At 41.9% G+C, this 21,241-nt stretch overlaps 1 protein-coding gene across 2 annotated transcripts in view; it reads right to left on the reverse strand.

Annotated features, from left to right (window-relative positions):
- Positions 1-21,241, reverse strand: part of ptprt (protein tyrosine phosphatase receptor type T) — a 107,929-nt gene that overhangs the window by 65,007 nt on the left and 21,681 nt on the right. For both annotated transcript variants that reach the window (XM_088308306.1, XM_088308307.1), the window contains exons 8-11: positions 13,932-14,225; positions 4,657-4,772; positions 4,364-4,544; positions 2,187-2,296 (exon numbers count right to left, since the gene is read on the reverse strand). In XM_088308306.1, coding sequence (XP_088164432.1) covers positions 2,187-2,296; positions 4,364-4,544; positions 4,657-4,772; positions 13,932-14,225 — 701 coding nt within the window. The remainder of the gene's footprint in view (positions 1-2,186; positions 2,297-4,363; positions 4,545-4,656; positions 4,773-13,931; positions 14,226-21,241) is intronic.

The raw sequence follows: 21,241 nt of genomic DNA on the forward strand, positions 1-21,241 counted from the left end.
TTTTTTTTTTGCAATCACGTCTGCCGTCTTTTATGTGGCGCTGGCTCTCTCGCTCGCTCTCTCGCTCGCTCGCTCACGGGCTGGCTGGATGGCTCGCTTTAATCCCGTAATTAGCCGTAATGATCTCAAGACGGATTTGCATTCAGGTAGCTTTCCTGGCTTCCGCTTCTTGTCGCGCAGCCTTGTGGCTCCTCACACTTCTCCTTTCAAGCTCAACTCCATTTTATGTTGTGAGCAAAATATTGCGTTTACCTGAGCAATCTTATTACATTTTTGACAATATTCATTGCCTTGTGTGTGTGTTAAAAATATTTTTGGGGGTCAATTTAGCATTTTTGTGGCTTCTTGATGGCACGACATTGCAGTTAAGGGAGCTTTTAATGAGATTTCACTGATCAGGTGTCACAAGACTAAATCGCAAAATCTATTGCAAGGGGGTCAAACTAATTTTTTCTTCTGGGAGCCGTTATGACTGCGAAGCAAAAGAAATGTAATGATGGCACCATTTAACATCAGAGACCAAATCATTTTTTTTCCACATATTATTGCATTATTTGAATGCTAGCAATATCGCAACACAAATTTTGCAACAGACATGAAGCGGATGCACACAATTTGCTTTGGAGGACCACACAAGATGATGGGCCGGGCCAGATCTGGCCCCCGGGTCACATGTTTGACACCTGTGATGTGTTGGCTGCATGAAGGCTGGTCAGTAAAAAAAAAAATCATTAATAAACCGCATTAAAATTAAAAGCCGCAAGGGGAAAATAAGCATCCGCTTGTAGTCCAGCAAGTACGATCTGTCATTTTTATTCAGAGATAATTTTTGGCAGGGCAAAAGTGGACCGTACAATTTGTTGAATAATTACGCTCTTGAAGGGCAAAAAAGATCATTTTTGTACAAAAACAGTAATCAATTCTTGCATTTCTGTGCATTATTTTAATGGGAAAATAAGAAGGCCATTTCCCATCTCTGTAGCCTAGAGAAGAAAGCTTTTTGTGAAGTCAAGTGTTTTTAAGTGACCCCCTTTTTTTTTTGTGCCAAAACATTTCACTTGCCAAATGTGGCATTTTTGTACAAAAAACCCCAAAAACCTTTTGTCATCAACTATTGCATTTCCATGTAGAAATATTGCACTTCAGTGGCAAACTATACAAGAAAGCCTCCAAAGGCCCCGCCCCCCTCCTCTCCCCTGGCCAGCCTCCGCCCGACACACTCGCTTTAATCCCGTAATTAGCCGCAATTATCTCAACACATTTAAGAGAGGAGATGGATTTGCATTCACGTATCATGGCAAGCGCTTCTTCTTCTACCGCTGGCTTATCTCTCCTCACTGCTCGCTCTCCACCTGCACTCATCTCCCAGCCCCCCCCCCCACCCCCCACCAGCCCATTGTGCATGGACAAGGGGGTCCGATCCTCCAAAGCAAAGGCGGGTTAAAAAGAGAAGACACAAGAGACAACAGAGGCCTTTAGATGTAGCAGATGATGCCTTTAATCCCACAATAGGTGTAATTATCGTCATTATCGCTAATGGGGAGCATTGTGCCAGGGCTGTGATATGTTTAGTAGATGATGACGGCGGGCGCGCGGCCCTGCATTAATGAAAGCAAGGTAAAAAAACAAGAGGGTGTTGTTCAAGACGTGAGCGGAGGTAAAGCGAGTTGCTGGAGAAACAAGTGGACGGACAAAATATAGACAAAGAGGCGAGAAGGAGGTGATGCAAAAAAAGAGCACAGCAGGCCTTGGTGAAGCAGCATGTGGTTTGTTATTTGTGGAAGCTCTGTTCTGAGTAACAATGGGATGTGCGGATTCAAATTGGAAAAGAGATGGACGAATACAAATTTTCTGACTCAAATCAGAATGAAACATTCACTACCGGGCGAATGGAAAAAAAAAAAAGATCGGACGTCTTTAGCCGTCAATGGCAGTAAATGAGTTAATTGTGAGACTTGAATGTGATGAGGAGCTCAGTATCGCCACATGAAGTGAAATCAATTTGGGACACATTTCGGTAAAGACATGTTGCCATTAAAAAAAATAAATAAAAAAATATTTGACCATTTTGATTGGCTTCTCAGAAAACATGAAGCTGGCCCATGTTAACTTGGCGCCAGCCATCTGCGGCGTCAAACATCTCCTTCCAGCCGACCAACGAGAGTGCGTTTGGGCGTTGGACTCACCTCGTACTGGGTGATGACTCCGTTGGTCTCGTTGGGCGCTTTCCACTGCAGGAAGATCTTGTCTTCGTAGGGCGTGTCCTGCAGGGACTCCTTGGGCACGGAGCCGGGCACTGCAAACCATAACGATACACTTGTGAAAACTGCCTAGCAACAAGCCGGTTTTGTTTTTGGGGATGAACGCCTGGCAAGGACAAGCACACGATTTGGTGCGTGACACTTTTGCATCCTTGCGACCTTCCTATCTCCTAGCCACCTTGCTTCCTAGCTACCTACCCATTGACCTACCTGCTTTCTACCTGCCAACCTGCCGTCTTAATCCTACCTATCCTTTCCTTCCTACCACTTTAAGAAAAAGGATGCTAAGTTCAACAATCAAGTCCAAAAATATCGGTTGGTTGGAACAAGTTTTGATTTGTTTTGGGGTAAAAAAAAAAAAAAAAAAAAAAAAAAAAAGAACAAAGTGAAATCAAATTTGTAGGCGATTTAAAGCATTTTAAAGGGCGTAATGAGTGCGATCCATCAAGTGGCGCTGCGGCGACACCTTCGCCATGTAATGAAGAATGTTTTTCCGGAGACGGACACGTTAACAAATAGCCTGCAAAGCGCTACAAAGACCATTTTCATTTGGTAATTAAAATGTGTTGATGAGGCCGCGCTGCAAATCAAATCAGTCGCACAAAGAAACGCAATTAGATTCTGTCCTTTACGTTCGCCACCTTATCATTCAACGCTGCGTGCGTGTCTACAAGGCTCTGTGTGTGTGTGTGGGGGGGGGGGGGGGGGGGGGCTTGTGTGTTTGCGTGTTGTTTCGTGTTTGTGTGTTAAAGATGTTTGTGGGCATATGTGTTAAAGGATGCATGTTTATGAGTGTGTTAAAAGGCACGTGTGCGTGTGTGTGTGTGTGCGTGCGCGTGAATTGAATGCGCTGACCTAAACTTGATTAACTTCCAGCTTGGCAAGCAAGGACCTGCTGCTTTTTTTCTTTTGTCTCTAAAAAAAAATAAAAAAATCTTATCAAGTCCTACTTTTTGGTTGATTGAAATTGTCTTTTTAGCAAGCATGAAATCAATTTGCTTTGGTTTGTCTCGCGGCCGCAAAACCCGAGCGGCTGACGAGAGCTGAGCGCACGAAACGTCTCTTTCATGTGGAGATGGGTGAAGACGACTTGGAAAATATGAAAATAAAGGAGTTGATTTGTCCTTTGCGAGGATCTTCCTCTCGTCTTCTTCCAACATTTTGCGTTTGATCCTGGCCTCAACCTACTTTTGGAGCCTCATTGGCGCTTAGTTGGAATTCTAATGACGTCGCGCGTACACGACGCCCAAACTGCATTTTTCAAGGATAAGAGGTGGCTCATTAGTTTTGTCGATGTTGCATCGAAATGAAACGACATGAATGCATTTATCATTCATTTAATTGAGTTGATTTCTATTCAACACGTTTGCATTAATTTCTATTTAATATTACCTTTATTAACTAGTGACATTTAACATTTATTTATTATTATTGATCTGGAATTTGGCCTGTTTTTCTGCCACTTCTCCCCTCCCTCCTCGAAGTTCACATTCACGTGCTGAAATATTTTTTTTCTGTATTTTTGTTTTGTTTTAAAAGCATTTTATTATTATTATTATTATTTTTAAAGTATTTATTTGTATTTTTGTCACCAAATAATTGTTAAAAAAATTAACAAAAAAATCAAATAAAAATAAAACAAACCGATTTATTATTATTTTTTTTTTTATCATTGCGCACGTGGTCTGTATCTCCTCAGTGATGACGCGCAGTAATCCACATGGTCGAGCGCAATCTTTGGTCATGTTGTCAACCATGCCTGTGGGGAATGATGCTAAACTACGCTAACAGTTGCCCGGATTACGTCCGTTGCAGATTATGAAAAACATGTGTTCACTATTTTTTACATGATTGATTTTTTTTGGGTTGTTGTTTCTTCGGATTGTTCTTAATCAAGCTACGTGTCTGAGCTTGTAGTGTGGACAAAAATATTGGGACACCAACAGGAAGAAAAAACGCACATGAACAAAAGCATTGGGACACAAAGAGGCAGTGAAAAAGGAACCAAATGTGGATTCATTTGAAAATGAATCAATGATAAAAATGATAAAGGCAGCAAGATGGTGTTGTGTTTTCCGGTGTGGCGTTTCCCGCCGTCTCACCATCTTCCTCGGTCTGCTTGACGATCTCCTCGCTCTCCTTGCTGCCCTCGGCGTTGGCCAGGACAAGTCGCAGCCTGACGGTGACGGAGGGCCGGAGGTCCCTCAGGGTGTAGCGAGAAGACGTCTGGATCAGCTCCTCGGATGCAAACTCCTGCTGGTTGAACACGTACTGGTACTGCACCTGTAGGGGGTAACAGAGTCCACGTCAACACGCCTGCTGGCCAAAAATATTGTGACACCTCCATCCAGCAAAATGCGAGAGGAAAATGCTGATTGGCGATGGGCGGTGGTACCGTGAGGTTGTAGCTGTGGCATCGTGTGACGGCGTAACCGAATGTTTCCCACTGGATCGTCAAGAGTCGCGCCCGGACGTCCACGACGTTGACGTTCTGTGGACCGTGGACGGGATCTGGAGGACACAGTCAGTACTTTAGAGAAACAATACAAGGAGGTAGAAAATTTAAAGGGCAGAAGGAATGCGACAGGTCTTCTGACTAACATTTGAGCTGCTTTCACAATTGATCACAAACATACAATTGTGAAAAAACAAGAGTTCTAATTTATCACTAGGAAGAAAGGGCAAAATCAGAACAAGGAATGGAGTAGACAAAGTAACGTGAAACGCAGCCATGGAAAACAATCGATGGCAAAGAAGCACATGTTGCTTCAGCAAGCCTAAAGACATAGAGTACATTACTCTGATGAGAAGTAGCAGCCCATTCTGCTTAATAAATTAAATTCCGGCAACAACAAGTCACAGTAAAACAGCTTACACACACGCACACACACGCACACACACTGTGGTTGCACACCATATGTTCCACCCCCCACAATGCCACTTTTTCAAGATGGGTTGTGGCTAATTAGTATCTGCCGCTATTGCAAAAGAGTCATGGGTCTCTCTCACACATACGCACACACACGCACACGCACAAACGCTAGCCATGTTACACTAATGAATGAACGAACGAACGAATGAGTCAAAGCGCATGTTTTTGTGAACAAAACTGACAAGTCTTTCCAGCTAATCGGCAATGAGGTTCTAATTCCATTCCACACGGGAAATAGACACAGCCGCATTTCAATCTTTTACAATTTCATTAAGTTATGGAAAAAAAAAAGGGGGGGGGCGAGTACGATCAGCAAGCAGTAATTGAAATCAGCACACGGCAATCGAAATGCTTTCAAGGACGTGAAATTTTTCAGTGGATCTAATATGAAGGAATATTAGAGCAAATTTATGAATTTTTTTTCTTCTAAAAGATGCAATTTTATTATATTTATTATACTAAATATTATAGTATACATTTGTGACAAATTTTGTATATAAATCAAAAAGCTTGATAAATGTCAACTTTTTATACAACACAATTCAACTTTATTTGTATTTCTTAAACAATGATAGTCGCATCATTAAGTATATTGGAGAAAATATGGATTTTCTTCTTATAACATTAGATGTTATTTCTCCAAAAAAGTCATGTCTGCATTTCTTTTTCTTAAAATGTGAATTTATTGTAATTTGATCTCTATATTAAAAAAATAATTAATATTATAGAAATGGTTCTAAAAATCAAAATGTATTCTCACTCGATTTCTTTTTTTTTTTTAATTGTCAAACGATATGTTTCATTGTCGTGTGTGTGACGTGCTAATATCCTCACTAAACGTTTTTTTCCGCACACAAATGAAGGGACAAAATGACAGATTAATTTAAATTAAAAACAAATTGGGGCTTATACTTTTGCTTAATTGGATTTTTGTTCAAATCCCCCAAATCTGTTCATCCCCGCCACTACCAAAAAGAAAGAAAGAAACAATTCCATTTGATCAACTTCCACAATGTTGCCGTGGTGCATTGAAGCTTGAAGTTTGAACATCGATTTAAGCGTCCACGCCAGATTAGCCCGTTGAGAAGATGGATTACACGCAGATCAATGCCATCTGAACGGGATTGCGTTTGGTATTTTCGGAGTATCGGGCAACAGGATTATAAAGAGGGGGGCGGCGGTGGTAGTCCGCAAATTTGGCGTGTTTGAGGACTCCCACGAGGACTGTCTGGTTTTAAGAAGTCGGCGTTCCGACTTAAAGGAAACAATCCTGGCAAGTAATCTACAGACGGGATCCATCTAATCTACTTTTGGCCAAAGATTTGGAAGCTGTCGCAAAGAGCAGTTGCACGGAATGCCGTATGCAACACACAGGCAAACGCCATCACCGTTGGTTCTGCCATTTTTCGACAATAATAAAATGAAAAGTTTTCAAGAAAATATAAATGGATTTTTCATAGCTTTTGAGATTGGCCCTCTTGTGTCACTCACCTCAGCTCGTAAACTAACCAGCGGCTACTCTGTTTTTTTTTTGGTTCACGCATGAAGTTTCAGCTGAAAGAAACAACCATCTGTCTGACTGTCACAAACCAAATCGAGTGCCTTGTGGTGGGATGGAAGATTGCTCCAAAGCCACAAATCTTCAAGTCCACTTGAGGCTATTTGGCAGCCAGGGAAGGAAAGTATGCAAATAAGGACTTGGATTTATTATTGTTGACAATAATGGACAGAAGGCCATTGAAGAGAAATATAGAAAAACATAAATAAATTTAAAAAAAAAAAAGAAAAAAAAAAAAAGGCCACACCTCAGCCTGAGTCTCATGAATGTTTTTTTACGGTACGCTTTAACGCATTTAAAACTTTAGAAGCAGTAGTATGCACTTTAACTTGGGTGGACTGTCATTCAGTAGCCGTATTTGATTTATTACATTTATTAATTTTATTAAATTCATTCATTTTATTTAAAATTATGTTTATTGTTTTCCTACATAATACTTTTCCTACACAATACAGTTTTTTTTTTATCTCGTACCAACATAAATACCAATCAAACTAAAACTAATACTAAAACCAATTAATAAAAGGAAGCATTTTACAAAAATAAAACCTAACCAACTGCTTTAAAACCAAAATAGAACCCACTGAAAAAGTCAAAACAAAATAAAAATGAACGACAATGCAAAATTCCAAACTATTAACAACACTGAGCACCACACTGGGTCTTCTGACCAAACAGCATAATCACAAACATATCAAGAGTTGTCCTTCTACCTTCTAGTTCCTAAGAGAGATCGCGTACAAGATGATCACGATCATGTGATCATGATCACAAACACATTCTTCTCCACTTGAATCAACACTGACGAATGAGCCGCATGCTGCTTCACCAAATCTGAAAAGAAAAGGATTTGCTCACACACGGCATCTTGTTGTCCCACCCTGCTCAATCCCGCAGGAGACGCAGCCAAATAATCAGATTGTGCAAGATTAGCCCTCCTAAAAGATAAAAAAAAAAAAAAAAAACTCCAATCCTCCCAAAGTCACTTGACTGCTCAAATGAAGAGCCACCATCTTTTAATCCAGCAGTTGGACGGAGAGGAGCTAATCTGGACGGATAATCTGACTGTTTGCAGCCCAGTGGGAGATTGACACACACACCCAGATTAACTTCTTGAAATGAGCCCTTCGGTTGGTTGCAAGATAACGAGCCCCAGGTGTTCCATGGATGGATGGACGGATGGATGGAAGGAAGTGTATTTTGCCTTCCAAATAGGAGCCGAGTGACGCGTCATCTGTTGAGGTGCGTTCAGGTCCTCCTTGAAAACTTGTGTAAAAATGACAATAAACTCCAGAGGGCAAACATAATTGCAGCTTTGAAGTCTTTTTGTGCTTCTGCGTTTGCCTTTTATTCTTCCCGCTGTCGTCTTGCAACTCAGCACCAACGGTTCTATATCACAAACGGCTACACACATGCGCTCGCACGGAGTTTACGAAGGTCTTGTTATTTCTCTCAGGTTGCCTTTATTGGCGTCTCGCTGGAGTGTGTCTTTCTATTCATGCCACACCTTTGTAGTTACACACCACTGATGTCTGCCGTCTGCAGCGAGACGAGGGGCTATTGGAATCCTCATGTGTGTGCGTGTGTGCGTGTGTGCGTGTGGTAGTACAAGCCTGGGCCACCAACACTTGTACTCACCATTAATGAAGGAGAAATTGGATCTTCTGATAGCCTTGCAACAACAGACATTGCCTGTGTGTGTGTGTGTGTGTGTGTGTGTGTGTTGGGGGTGCATTTGTGTGTTTGTCTCTCTATACTTGTGTGGACCAACCCCTGACAAGGCAAGTATGTGTGTGCTCACGTCTATGTTTGAATATGTTGGATTCCTTTATTCAAGGATAAAATGTAAAATAAAAAAAAAATGAAATACCATAAAATATTACAATTAAGTGTCCACATGTTCATGTGTGTGTGTGTGCATCTGCGTGTGTGTCTGAGCATCTAATTTGAGGACAAAGTGTGAGAGGGTAGGGGGGTACCCGACAGTCTGTGTGTGTGCATATATGTGTGTTAGCAGGGGTGTGCGTGTTTGTGTGTGCCCAGCGGGATACGTGTGCACGTGTGTGCGCGTTTGTGTGTCTGAGCAACTTACTTGAGGATAAAATGTGAAAAATCATCTTCAGTCTTCGATGCCTCATATACAGCGCTCGTGTGTGTGCGGTGTGTGCGTGTTTGTGTGGTAGCCAATGGGCTGACAGCATGAAAGGCATTAAAGAGCACACAGGTTGGGCTTTAATTGGTCCGCTTTCATAATTGGCCTGTTGGGGCAGATTTGTTTCCCGGGCAACGAGCTAGTTTGGCTAAAGTTAGCGTCCACGGGGGAGTAAAGGGGGAGGATGACTGGAGGGCTTGGGAGGGCCAATGATGGCGGGATGTTCACATGGAGGAGAGGAGTCAAGAGACGAGCAATGAGGCGTGAAGGGAATGTCAGACTGCACCAGCGCTCGCAGACTAAAAACATTCAAACGAGCCGACAAAGATACATCGACTTCATTCCTGTTATGCTTTTGTCCGATTTTCTCGAGAAGATTCGGCAGCGAAATATCTGTTGACGTGAAGCAATGTTGGAGAATCTTGGAATTGTTGGGGAACTTGGAAGTTCGAGTTTGGCGGATGTTGGAGAACGTGGGAAGATTTTAGACAATTTGGGGCAAATGTTGAACAAGTCTGGAAAACTTTGGCAATTTGACACGTTGCAGAAAGTTGGGGAATCTTTTGAAATTTGGAAAGATTGCATGATGAAATTTAGTGTAAAAAAAAAAAAAAAAAGTCTAAATCCTCCACAACTCATTTGAAAATATTCTCCAATTTTTGTGGAAGCCCCATGAAAGACTCTTTGGGTTTTTCCAAAAACATTCAACAAAATCTTGGTCGATTTTCTGTATCAAAATGAATCTACAACGGTACATTTTCTGTTGATGCACTGTTTTTGAATGAAGTCATGGAAACTAAAACTTTTTTTTTTCCACCCGATTCATCGATTCATCAAAGAAATCATTGATCGATTAATCGGTTCTAAAAATAATTTTTAATTGCAGCCTTCAGTAACAGAAATTGTTGGAAAATGTGTAAGAAGGTTCAGTCTCAGAAAACATTGAAGAGTGTCGGAGGATGCTGAAGAACGTTGCAAAAGTTGACCGTTGCAGAATGTTGGAGAAGGCCAAGGACGCTTCTGGAATGTCCGAGGATGGGAAGAAATTGCTAATGCTGCAAAATGTCGACTGTTAGAAGATTTCGGAGGATGTTAGCAAATACTGTCGAACGTTGTAGAAACTTTTGAGACCGTTACGGAATATTCGATTAATATGTTTGAGCACTTAGACGGAAATAGCACAACGTTGGAAAATGTTAGCCTGCTTGAAAGTGGCAAAAACGTTGCAGAATGCTCAAAGATTATAGATGATGTCAGAAAATGTTTTTGAATGTTTGCGGATGTTGAAAAAAAAAATCATTGTCAATGATAAAGTTGGAGAACGTAAAACGTTAGGGAAGGCTGTTGAATTTTAGAACCTGTTGCGGGATGTTGGAGAATGTCGGCAAACGGAGCTTTTGAACGTTGCGGAATATTGTCGGAAATGCTTGGAGGAAAAACAGCAACGTTTGGAAAAAAAAATAATCTTTTTTCTGTTTAACACACAGACACACAAGGGATGCAACCAAGATGAATCGAGCTCACTGATCGCAGCCTCAAGTGTGTGTGTGTGTGTGTGTGTCACGCGTGTTCTAACTAGCACGTTGTGTTGCGCGTGTGTGTGTGTGCGCCGAGCTCATTAAGAGACTTGAGTGACCCCTCTGTTCTTTGTCCAGCGTCTAACGAGCACTGAGAGCTGCGGGGAAAAGAGACGCATGGAAAGTAGACACGCACGCGCACGCGCACACGGGGGTAGAGGGAGGCCACACACACACACACACGCACACACTAAACACGACGCTACACAAGAAAAGAAAAGAGAGAAGAAAGAGAAGGAATGGTTCAGGACAAAAAGATTGCGTGACTTCTCCTCGCGTTGGGATGTGAGCGGGAAAGACACAAAATCTTTTTTTGGGTGTGTATGCCGATATTTGATGATTTGAAATATTCAGAGCAAAAGGCAATCTGAGGGACTTTTGGCAAAGACGAAAACAAGCGCTACACGCTAAAGACCCGAACAGCTTGGTGGGGTTGCAGCATTTCCACGCGTTGCCCTTGAAATTTTGTCGCTTTGAGTGCATCAAGTGGTCACGAAAGGCGTTTGCACGCTTGCGTTTGGGACAGAGCTCGACGTTAAGGGCGGCCCGCCGGCCTCGGGAGCACGCCATCAAGTTCGCTGATGCTGGCCCACGAAAGAAATTCAGACGGTGAAATCAACTGGTACTTGCTTTTGTCATATTTCGTCAGCAATATTTTTCAGTTGTGCCTAAAATTAAAAAAAAAAAAAAAATCTTGACATCTGAAACAATACAGTATGAAGCCGCTAAATATGAAATCTGCCACTTCTGGCGGGGCCACCGTAACATTACTTTTGTATTTTATTTAAATATATACGTTTTTTTTATTCAAATAGCGCCGTCGTGTTGACGCAAGCTTGAGTGGCTTTGCGTCACCAGGCGTCAAAACTTTGCAGCTAAAAAAAAATAAAATAAAACATTTTTGAAGCCTTTTGAGCCTGCCGCCGGATTTGGAAGGTCGGCTTTCCGAAAGCGTCTGACGGGATTATGAGTGAGATTATTTGGAATCTTGCTCAAAATGTCTTCAAAACACCTCCACCTCTCAAACGCCTTCATCACTATAGCACCACTAGTATTAGTCACCATGACCATCAAAATCATAATAGTTTGGGATTTTTCATTATAGATATATATTTTTTTTTTCCCTTTAATTTTTTTTCCGTTTAATTTTTTTTTCCCTTTTAATTTTTTTCACCTTTAATTTTAATTTGTTACCTTTCAATTTTTTTTTACAATTTAGTTAGTTTGAATTTCATTTTTCAGTTTAGTTTTGATTAGTTTTAGTATTAATTTTAGCTTGTTTGTCTTTTGCTACATGGCGCATTTGTTGAGTGCAAGACGAAAGAAAGTCACCAAGTATTGTGGAATAAAGTCAAGTCATTGACAATTTTCTTTTCCTGTACGGACAAACACCAACACCCAAATAAAAACATTGAAAAAACTCTCAAAGCTGATGTATGAACTGAATTGACAAAGACAAAAACAAGGGATATTTTTGTAATAAATGTAGTTAGTTCTATAAACGCAAGATTTTTCCGTTTCCGTTTTGTTCTTTTCGCTTTTACGTGATTAAGGAAAAAAACATTTTTTTTTCCCAGTTTTGAGGTTACCTAAAATGACCGTTTCCTGACATTGACTGGCGACCAGTCTGCTGTTTCCTTCAGTAATGTAAAACAACAATCGTCCTAAAACAAGATGAAAAGCCCTGAGAGCGATCGTGCCGCAGCGGTAAAGATTGACGAGCGCGCACTTGTAAAAAGACATTTTGATGTGACTTTACGACGCATCCATCCTCCGGCTTTCATCAATCCGTTTGCTTTTTACGGCGTCTTTTTTTATGAAACGTCGCAGGCGAGCCAGCGGGAGGAGGAAAAAAAAAAAAGGAAAAGACCTTTTATTCTTTCTTTCTCTTTGCAATGGGATGCACGCGGCCAACTCTAATTGGCTGAAGGACATTGGCCTAACGAGGCCAATTGCGACGTTTTGCCTGACATTTGCCGTCAACTCCCTTCGGGTCCGAGGTGGGCCGGCGGGCCCGTCAGTCTTCCTTTGTCAGCCAATTAGACGTCGCCTTCAGGTGCTTGACCTCACCGGCCTCCGCGTCAATCGCCTCCTCATTGGCCGCTTTTCTCTTCTTGCACATTTAACGACTTCTCATCGCTTCCGACCTGCCTCCATGCTTTGACCGTTTTGTCCCCCCCCCCAGAACAATCAAATCATTATTTCTGTTGTATTTTTTTCTAAGCTAATTTGACTAAGTGAGTATTTTTTGAGCCACTAAGTCCAAAATGTACAAAAAAAGATTATTTTTTTTTCAAGGAGAAAGTAATTTTCTAATGAGCATAATTTGTATTTTTTTTTTCTCTTGACAAAAAAGTTGTAATCTGCCAAGAATAATTGTGTTTGTGTAAAATCATAGATTATTAAAGTCAGATTTTTTTTATGAGAAAAAAATGCCTTTTTGTTTCTAAAAAAAATATTAAATGTATCTATTTTATTTATTTTTTTTATATTAAGGGGAACTCAACTCAAAAATTGCCTTTACAAGAATATTTTCAATGACGGCCCACTAGTTGAAATTCTGATTCATATTGAGTTTTTGAAATATGAATTAAGCGGGGAAATTTTTAACCATATCACATGGTGGCCATTTTGTCAACCCTGTTGACTGAAAATGACATCATAGTTGCTCAGGGCTTTGCAAACAACCAATCATGGCTCAGCCAATTCAAATTCTTTTGGTTTTAAACAACAAACAAGTCCCGGGAAGACAAAAGTGATCAAAATCAGGACCACCGATGAGGAGCAAGATGATTGGTTGGTGACTAAAAGCAGAGCCAAAGTCACAAGAGAGGAGGGGGGAATCGTAAAAGGAGGACGAGGAGGCCGAGCGGCGGGAGGAAGGGGAGGCAGCAAGATTGATTTCCACCGCTGCAGCGGCGTTTCCTCGGCGGACGCCGTTTGGTGTCCGCGCCGCTCGTTCATCACGTTTGTGTTCACACGCTCCAAAAATGCCCAAAAGACACTCAAGGAAGTCAGAACGGCTGCACGTGGAGACCACGGGAAAAGTACGGTCGTCAAACCTCGTTTACTGTTTCAGGGCAAACGAAAATGTAAGTTTAACCCCTCCCACTCTGTCAGTTGTATTTTAATAGAATTTTTTTTTTTCTTTAATTCTGCCCCAGAAGCAAGTTTGACGGAGCAACATGAAATTTGGTGGTCATGACTATCACAAGTGGACTCACAAAAAAGTCTCAAGCACCGATGCCGCAAAACACACAAGAAGTCCACCATTTTGTTTTGTGGCATCCATTTTTAGCCCAAATCGCTCAGTTGCATCCAACTGGATTTCAAAGACAAGGGGGCCCCAGAATCCCGTTGGACTAAGCAGCATGAAATTGGATCAAAATGTCCTTCATTCGTAGACCAACCAAAAAAATCTTTTAAAAAAAAAGCATTGTTGATTACATACCTGCGCATTTGGTTCTTGTGACCAGCGGCGGTCCAGGAGGTCCCGTCCCGCCCTCGCCGGGTCTAGACAGCAACACCTTTATCTCGTACTCCACGTCGGGGTCCAGGTGCCACAGTTTGTAGGTGGGCGCGTCCACCACGTGGGTCTCGGCCCAATTTCCCGAGGTGGTGCGGTACTCCACCTCCTTCAGGATGATGGGCCCGTCTCCGATGATGCTGTTGGCGTTGGGTTTGATCCACAGGTAGGTGGCGCCCACAGCCAGGAGCTCAGGTGGGGCGATGGGGGTGGGGGGTGCTATAAAATAGAAAAAAAAAAAAAAAGAGTTATTAGGTGCTACGGCCCTCTTGGGATTGCTTCATTTCTTTGTCGTTGTTAATCTTGGGCCATATAAATCGACATTTGCACATCTTTCTCTGACTCATAAATCACCGTTTAGGTTTAGCAGCAGCCACAGCACCAAAAACAATGGCTTGGAACCACTCGCTGGATTATTTTGGAAATTCAGCCGGTTTCACGCAGCAATTTGAATTTTGGTTGACATGTCTATCACGAGATGAGCCGCCAATAAAGGCTCAAGAAGACGAGTCATGGCAGCAAAGTTTACAGCCTTCTGGTAGCGATAATTTATAAATAATTTAACTGCTGAAGCAGGTTAGACTTTGCAAAATGGAATCTAGACATGTGGACCATGAGTGCACCCACAAAAAAGTCTCAGAAAGAAACTCATGAAGAAATATATTTGGATGTGAACTGGCCCCAGAAAGACCAGCATTTTGGTTCGATGTGGTCAGTTTTGTGGTATCGCAGGTTCTCCTCATGCTAATAAGACCAATAGTGAGCTTTCCCGCTGTCTGAGCTGTCCGTCAAAGGCCAAGCCGCCACGGGCTCAATGCTAAGTGACACTAATGTGAAGTGAAAGAAACAAAACACAACAAAAACGGAAAAAAAAGAAGAGAAGAAAGGTTTGATCAAAAGTAAGAAGTGAAAGTGTTTGCTTGTAAAACTCATTTGTCACGTTTGTTGACAGCAAGTTGAAAAGCAGTCTGCCTGTCACATCTAAAAGCTTTTGGCTTCTTTACGACTTCAATTTCGAGCACGCGCATATTTATATATTTATATTCATATTTATATTTGGATTTAGATTTATACACCGACTGGCTTTATTAACATGTGGGAGAAGGTGCACTGACCCGAATATTTGGCTTCCCTCAAGGCCGCTTCGGAATATTTATGAATACAATTTATAGATGGAGTCTGCAGGCCCAGCCAGCCAGCTGTCAATCACGCAGTCTCACACACACACACACAAACAAACACACACGCTTACACTTATATGCAACCACCAGCCACACAACGTTGCCTTGAGATACGAGTGGCTTCGCTAATGTTTTTTATTTTTGGATAAATCAAAGCCGCCACTAGATGGCGATAGCAACACGACAACATCAATTTACGTTAGCTCCTTTGCAGTGGAAGGTCGGGCTGAACAACAAAATGCGATTTTTCTTTTCATTCAAATTGCAATTTAAAAAAAAATAAAACAAATGAAAAACTGCTTCATTGATTGTTTAAGTTAATTATGATTGAGTGCTCGTCTCCAACATGTTTTTTCAGAAATTACATTTGTATTCATTTCAATGGGGAAAGATGATTTGAGATATTTGGAGTTGAAAGCGTCGTCAAGGAAAAAAACTGCACTCGCATCTAAAGGCACTGCCATCTTGCACGAGTGAAATAAACACAACCGGCACAAATAAAAAAATCAGCTCTCTTAACGATCCGCCAGCAGCCTGCGAGATTAGATGAGCTCTTTTGTGTGCGTGTGTGCGTGTGCGTGATTGACAGCCGCTGGCAAGTGTCTGGAGGAGTCGCTGGCTGAGGTTTATTCTCAAGTGCTCAAGTCAAACTCACACTGTTGCCTAAGTGCGAAAACTGTGTGTGTGTGTGTCGGCTTGGTACTCTGATCCAGTCGAGAGACTCCAATTTGAAATCCAGGTACTAAACATTCACTTGAATCCCTTATGCTTGTTTGAAACCTTACCTTGAAACCCCAACTTTGGCTCGAAATACCCTAATCTTTGTTTGAAACCCTAATTCGAAAGCCAAAGTAAGGCTTGAAAAAAGCCTACGCCTTGTCTTCAAGCCTACCTTGAAATGATAACTCTTGTCTTCTTCACGGAATCTTTGCTTCAATGCCTGGCCTCGGCTTGAAACTGAAGATGTAACGATTCAATCGAGACTAGATTCGATTTGAGTTTCTGTCCCCGATATTGATTCGATTTTTTTTTTTCTAATTCGGTGAAACGACTTAGAAATTCTAAAATAAGATATTTTTTACCTGGACATGAAACTACACTACCCACAATGCTTCTGTTTTGCACCACTACTGCGTAATTTTATTTTTTTTTAATTTTTGCAGCAGCAGAGACATGAGAGAGCGGCTCCGCTTAACGTGGCGTTGTAAATCAATACTTTTTACATCGATGCATTTTTTTTTTTTTCAATGAATCTGTACAACTTGAAACTCAACTTTTGTCTACCTAACCTATGCTTGAAACCCGACCCTGTCTTGAAGTCACTTGCGCTCATGTTTCCATGTTCCTCCTCCGCTTGATTCGTTTCAACTTTTCACCCCTCTGCTCCTCTTCTTCCTCAGTCATCCTCTCCACCTCATACCTGGTCATGCATTACTTATATTCCTACTCAGAAATTCTCTAAGAAGTGTCCTATCCTTCTATCACACGCACGCACACAAACACACGCACACACACGCACACACACTGAGGGTGATGCACATGAAAGAAAAGGAAGGATGGTCACGGAATATCAACGACGCCACTGACTTTACAACTTCCTGAGCTGGAAACAAGAAGACAGCCTTTTTTTCCCCCCGTCCACATTTTTTGTGTGAAAGACCAAAGAGGAAATTTTCCAGATTTTCACATATTTCCCATGCCAACTGAAACTGTTCAGCTCGTTCAGGACAAATAAAGGAACCTGTTTCACAGTGCCCGAATTCTCAACTTTTTCATTATTCTGCATTTTCCAAGACGGAACTCATACGGAAATGCAGTCACACTAAAGCCCTTTCCTTCGTGGGCAGTGATTTAATTCCACACCATGCATCCCCATGAGAAGTCTAGGCATGTTTTTTAATCACATTTTCCCCGTTTGATTTTTTTCAAGGTCTTGAGGCACCCTTTTAAAATATTAGAAACACATTAAAAATCTGAATATTAATAGAGTCGATAAAAAAAAAAAAAGAAAAAAGAAAAACGGGTGTACTCAAAACTTTGACACCATTTAGAGGTCGACACAATCACCGTTATTGGCCAATTTTGTAAAACACACAAGGAACTTTTCTTCTGCAGTACGAGATGCACAAGAAGTGAAATTACACCCAAAATGAGCCAGTTCAAGGTATACCCCGTTACTGTATTTCACCACTCCCACGTGAAGTTTACTCAAAAATTAACATAAAAAGAAGAATAACAACCACATAGCCTTTCAGTCGATCTTAATGCCAATCAGCGTCTATATTATTCAGCCCTTGCAGCAACAGACTGAACAAAAACTCAGTCATATATTCTTCATCCTCTGCGTAGAACAATTAATATTAGTGGCATACTAATGAGCTCGGACTGGATTTGATACATTAATAAATCCTACTTGAGTTAAAGGAAGGGAGGCCAAAACCGATCAATAGCATTTCCATTCTATTCAATTGGAAAAGATGATATGACAAGCAAGCCGTTTGAGGTACGCGTGTGGTTACAGATCTCAAGGTACCACTTTATTTAGCTCCTCCTTCAACATTTGTTGATCAAATAAGTCCAATTAGAAACTGTCCAACTCATCCCCTCATTTTTTATTGAGTATTCCACATTCTCTAAGACCGAATTACAACATAAATCAAATCAAACCGATCCAATGTCAACGTCTCATCATCTAAATGTCAGCATTTCAATCAATTCTGCAACATTTCATCTGCATTCACATTCACATTTATTTTAAAAAGTTGCGCTTTCTAGTAGTTGTTGTTGCTCAAGGTGGACATGTGGTGGCGGAGGATTGTGGGCGGACAGCAGAAGTCCAACGGGCCTCCACTGTCCACGCGTCTATTGATTTTTATTGGTATTTTTACTATGTGGACAAATATATAGAAGATGTATGTGGGCGAAGCAACGCACACACATACACACACTTGGGGGGTTATTTTGGGACCACAATCAGCTTCAGGACCACCAGGAGTGTCTGAAGAGGGACACACACACGCACACACACACCTCCACTGGTTTTGATTGGCAGTTGTGTATCTAAGCTCCACCCCACCGAGTCTTATCTCTGACGGACAGACGACACACACGCAGCAACACAACAAAAGCAGGACGACACAAACTGCACACGGTGATGCATCGACACAACATTGCCAAATATTTGAAAAATCAGCCCCCGCAGCCAGTTAGACTGAGCAACACAAAATGTAAAAGCACAATCTATCACCACATGACAGACAAAAAAAAAAAAAGTCTCTGGAAGCCATGACCCAAAAGACACAGAGGATGTCGCACATTTTGGTTCAAACTGGACATTTAAGCTGTAATGGTTCAAATGGGCTAAACCTCAAAACCAAAAATTTGGTGGACACGACTATCTTGAGACATCATGAGTCTCGTCAAAGAAGCCACGCCTCAGGAGAAATAAGACAGTTATCAACTGTACTTTAAGGTCACAACAACAATGCCGTTTTTAAAGTACAAATTCATTCGAAAAGAAATCAGAACGTGACCATGCTCCATAGATTTGAAAGGTCGGAACATGGAACTCCCACGTGCACATACACACGGCTAACCTCTTTGGCACGGTCACACCTGAGTGCTCTAAACACTAATTAACCCCGATTTCACTTAGCCATGCAGGATGACAAACACACGCACACACACACAAACACACAAACAAACAGGCACAGAACGATTTTAACGCTTAAAGACACACACAGGTGCATGCACCTCAAAAAATAAAGTTGAACATCAGAATTTGAAAACCCCCCCAAAAAAAAAAAATACACAAATGTTGCCAGAGGGATGATAACAGAGGAGCCAGATTTAGCAACGCGTGTGTGCACGCATACGCACACAAATCCACAAGAGGCTGCGAGGGTGTGTGTGTGTGCGTGTGTGTGCGTGCAAGTGTGTTTGTGCGATATTGTTCACTGATGGCATCATGGACTATTTCCCCTGGCACGACGCATGACTAACAACACCTGAGCTTCACATGCACACATACGCACCCCCACGCACACACACACACACACACGGACACACTAAAATATACACACACAGTGTATGAGTGTGTGCCGTGCTAACAGATGGTAATGACAGTTTGGGTCCCTGAACTCATCAGAACGTGACACGCTCGCGGGTACACATGCGTGCAGACACACGCAAGCGCGCAGGCACACACACAAACGGACACACACAAGCCAGCTTGCCTCCAAATTCAAACATCTTTTGCCACCAATAAAGGGTATAGGACATAATTCAAAGCAAAGATGCACGGTTGAACGGTAATACATTTCCAATTCATGACATCAGCGGCGCCATGCTCCGCCCACACGTAACAGCCAACGCTCAAATGTTTGACAATTGAGCGTTGTCCATCTGTCTAGCAGACGGGCTTCAAATTTGGTAGCTCTTTGACAAAATCTCTCAGGGGAGTTCATCTTTGAAGGGCACCTGGAAATGGACAAAAGGACCTGAAAATGGCAAGTGAGACTTTTTTTGTGGGTCTACTCATGATGACAAATGACTGCACAGCCCCTGCTGGAAATTTTTGGGAGATTCAACCCCCAAAGAGTGTCTGACTTTTGAAATTTGGAGTGATATTACAAAGTCGCAAGGAGCCATGCCCAACAACGAACAGCAAGTCAGCCATTTTGCACTCAGAAGAGGCACATGGAAAGGTATTTAAAAAAAAAAAAAAAATTAAAATCAACCCCCAGCACCAATTTTATCCATCACCACAAAATTTGGTGAACATGAAGCGTAGACCAAAAAGCCTCAAGGACCCACCGCCAAAATTGAACAGGAAGTCTATAATGCTGCCTGGTCAAAGGCTGATTTTCCTGCTCGGAGTGAGGCAGGAGTGGGCGGGACTCGGGATGTCATTACGGCTGACAGCGAGCGATCGTCGCGCCGCCCTAATTCCATCAGCGGCTGCGCAACGGCATTATGGGCCCACGACATCCTTGCCGCGTCAATAAGTCGCTCGGCAGGACGCTTCCTGTTGGGAAGATTCTTTTCCTGCTTTATTGAGCGGCCAGGAGATGACATTTGAAGCCTTTTTATTTGACGACAGCCTCGCTGCATGCGTTCAAGGGACTAGATTACGTCGAATGGACTACTTGATGGCTTGTACACAAAAGTTGGCGTGTCTGGAGTGCCTGCACCCCCAGCAGGTGTGGAATTAAACCAAGCAGATCTTTGTTATGTATTTTGGAAAAGTGTCTGAGCGAGTCTATACTTCAAGTTAGGGTTGCGAAGGGCAGGAAAATGTCTTATAGGTGCAACAAATAAAAAAAAGATGATCTTGATGAGATTATATGAATAAATGGAGGGAAAGGGAATTTTTTTTTTTATCCGATTCATAAAAAAAAAAAAAAAAGATAAATGACAGATTAATCATCACTGAAATAATATTTAGCCGCAGCCCAAAAAATTCTAGGAAGACAGGAGCTCTAATGCTATTCATGCATTGCAGCCGCCTCCACAAAAAAAAAAATCGAATACTTTATATAATAAGGGACAATTGGAGAAAAGATGACGTACTAACATTATTCAATTCAAAAGCAAAGAATTTGGCAGTTTGTGCATCTTCATGAATTCATTGCGGCTCTCGGATGTGCAAAACTTGACTTGGCCATCGAGAGGCAGTAGAATACACTCACTCATGCAGACACAAAGCAAGATGAGTTTCACAACTACTTGAGTCATGGACTCTGTGGAGAAAAATGACAATGTTCTGTATTTACCAACACCACTGTCTGGAGACTAATTTTATTACAACATGGGGCTGAGGATGACAAAATAATGAAGTGCTGCAGCTCAGTGGACACTGTGGAGCAGTGAGTATTTTCCGCATTTACTGCCACCACGGTAAAAAGACAAATTTTATCCTGAGACTCAGGACAACAGCAAAACAAACCACCAAGACGTATTTCAAGCCGAGACCAGAATGAAACCAACAAGAAAATGGATTGCTGCAGTCAGGTGGACACTGTGGAGGAGATTGAGGGTTTCCGCTATTTACTT

The sequence above is a fragment of the Idiotropiscis lumnitzeri genome, chromosome 11 (assembly GCF_059441095.1).
Source record: "Idiotropiscis lumnitzeri isolate Australia: NSW breed Sydney's pygmy pipehorse chromosome 11, RoL_Ilum_1.0, whole genome shotgun sequence".
In the NCBI taxonomy this organism is placed as follows: Eukaryota; Metazoa; Chordata; class Actinopteri; order Syngnathiformes; family Syngnathidae; genus Idiotropiscis; species Idiotropiscis lumnitzeri.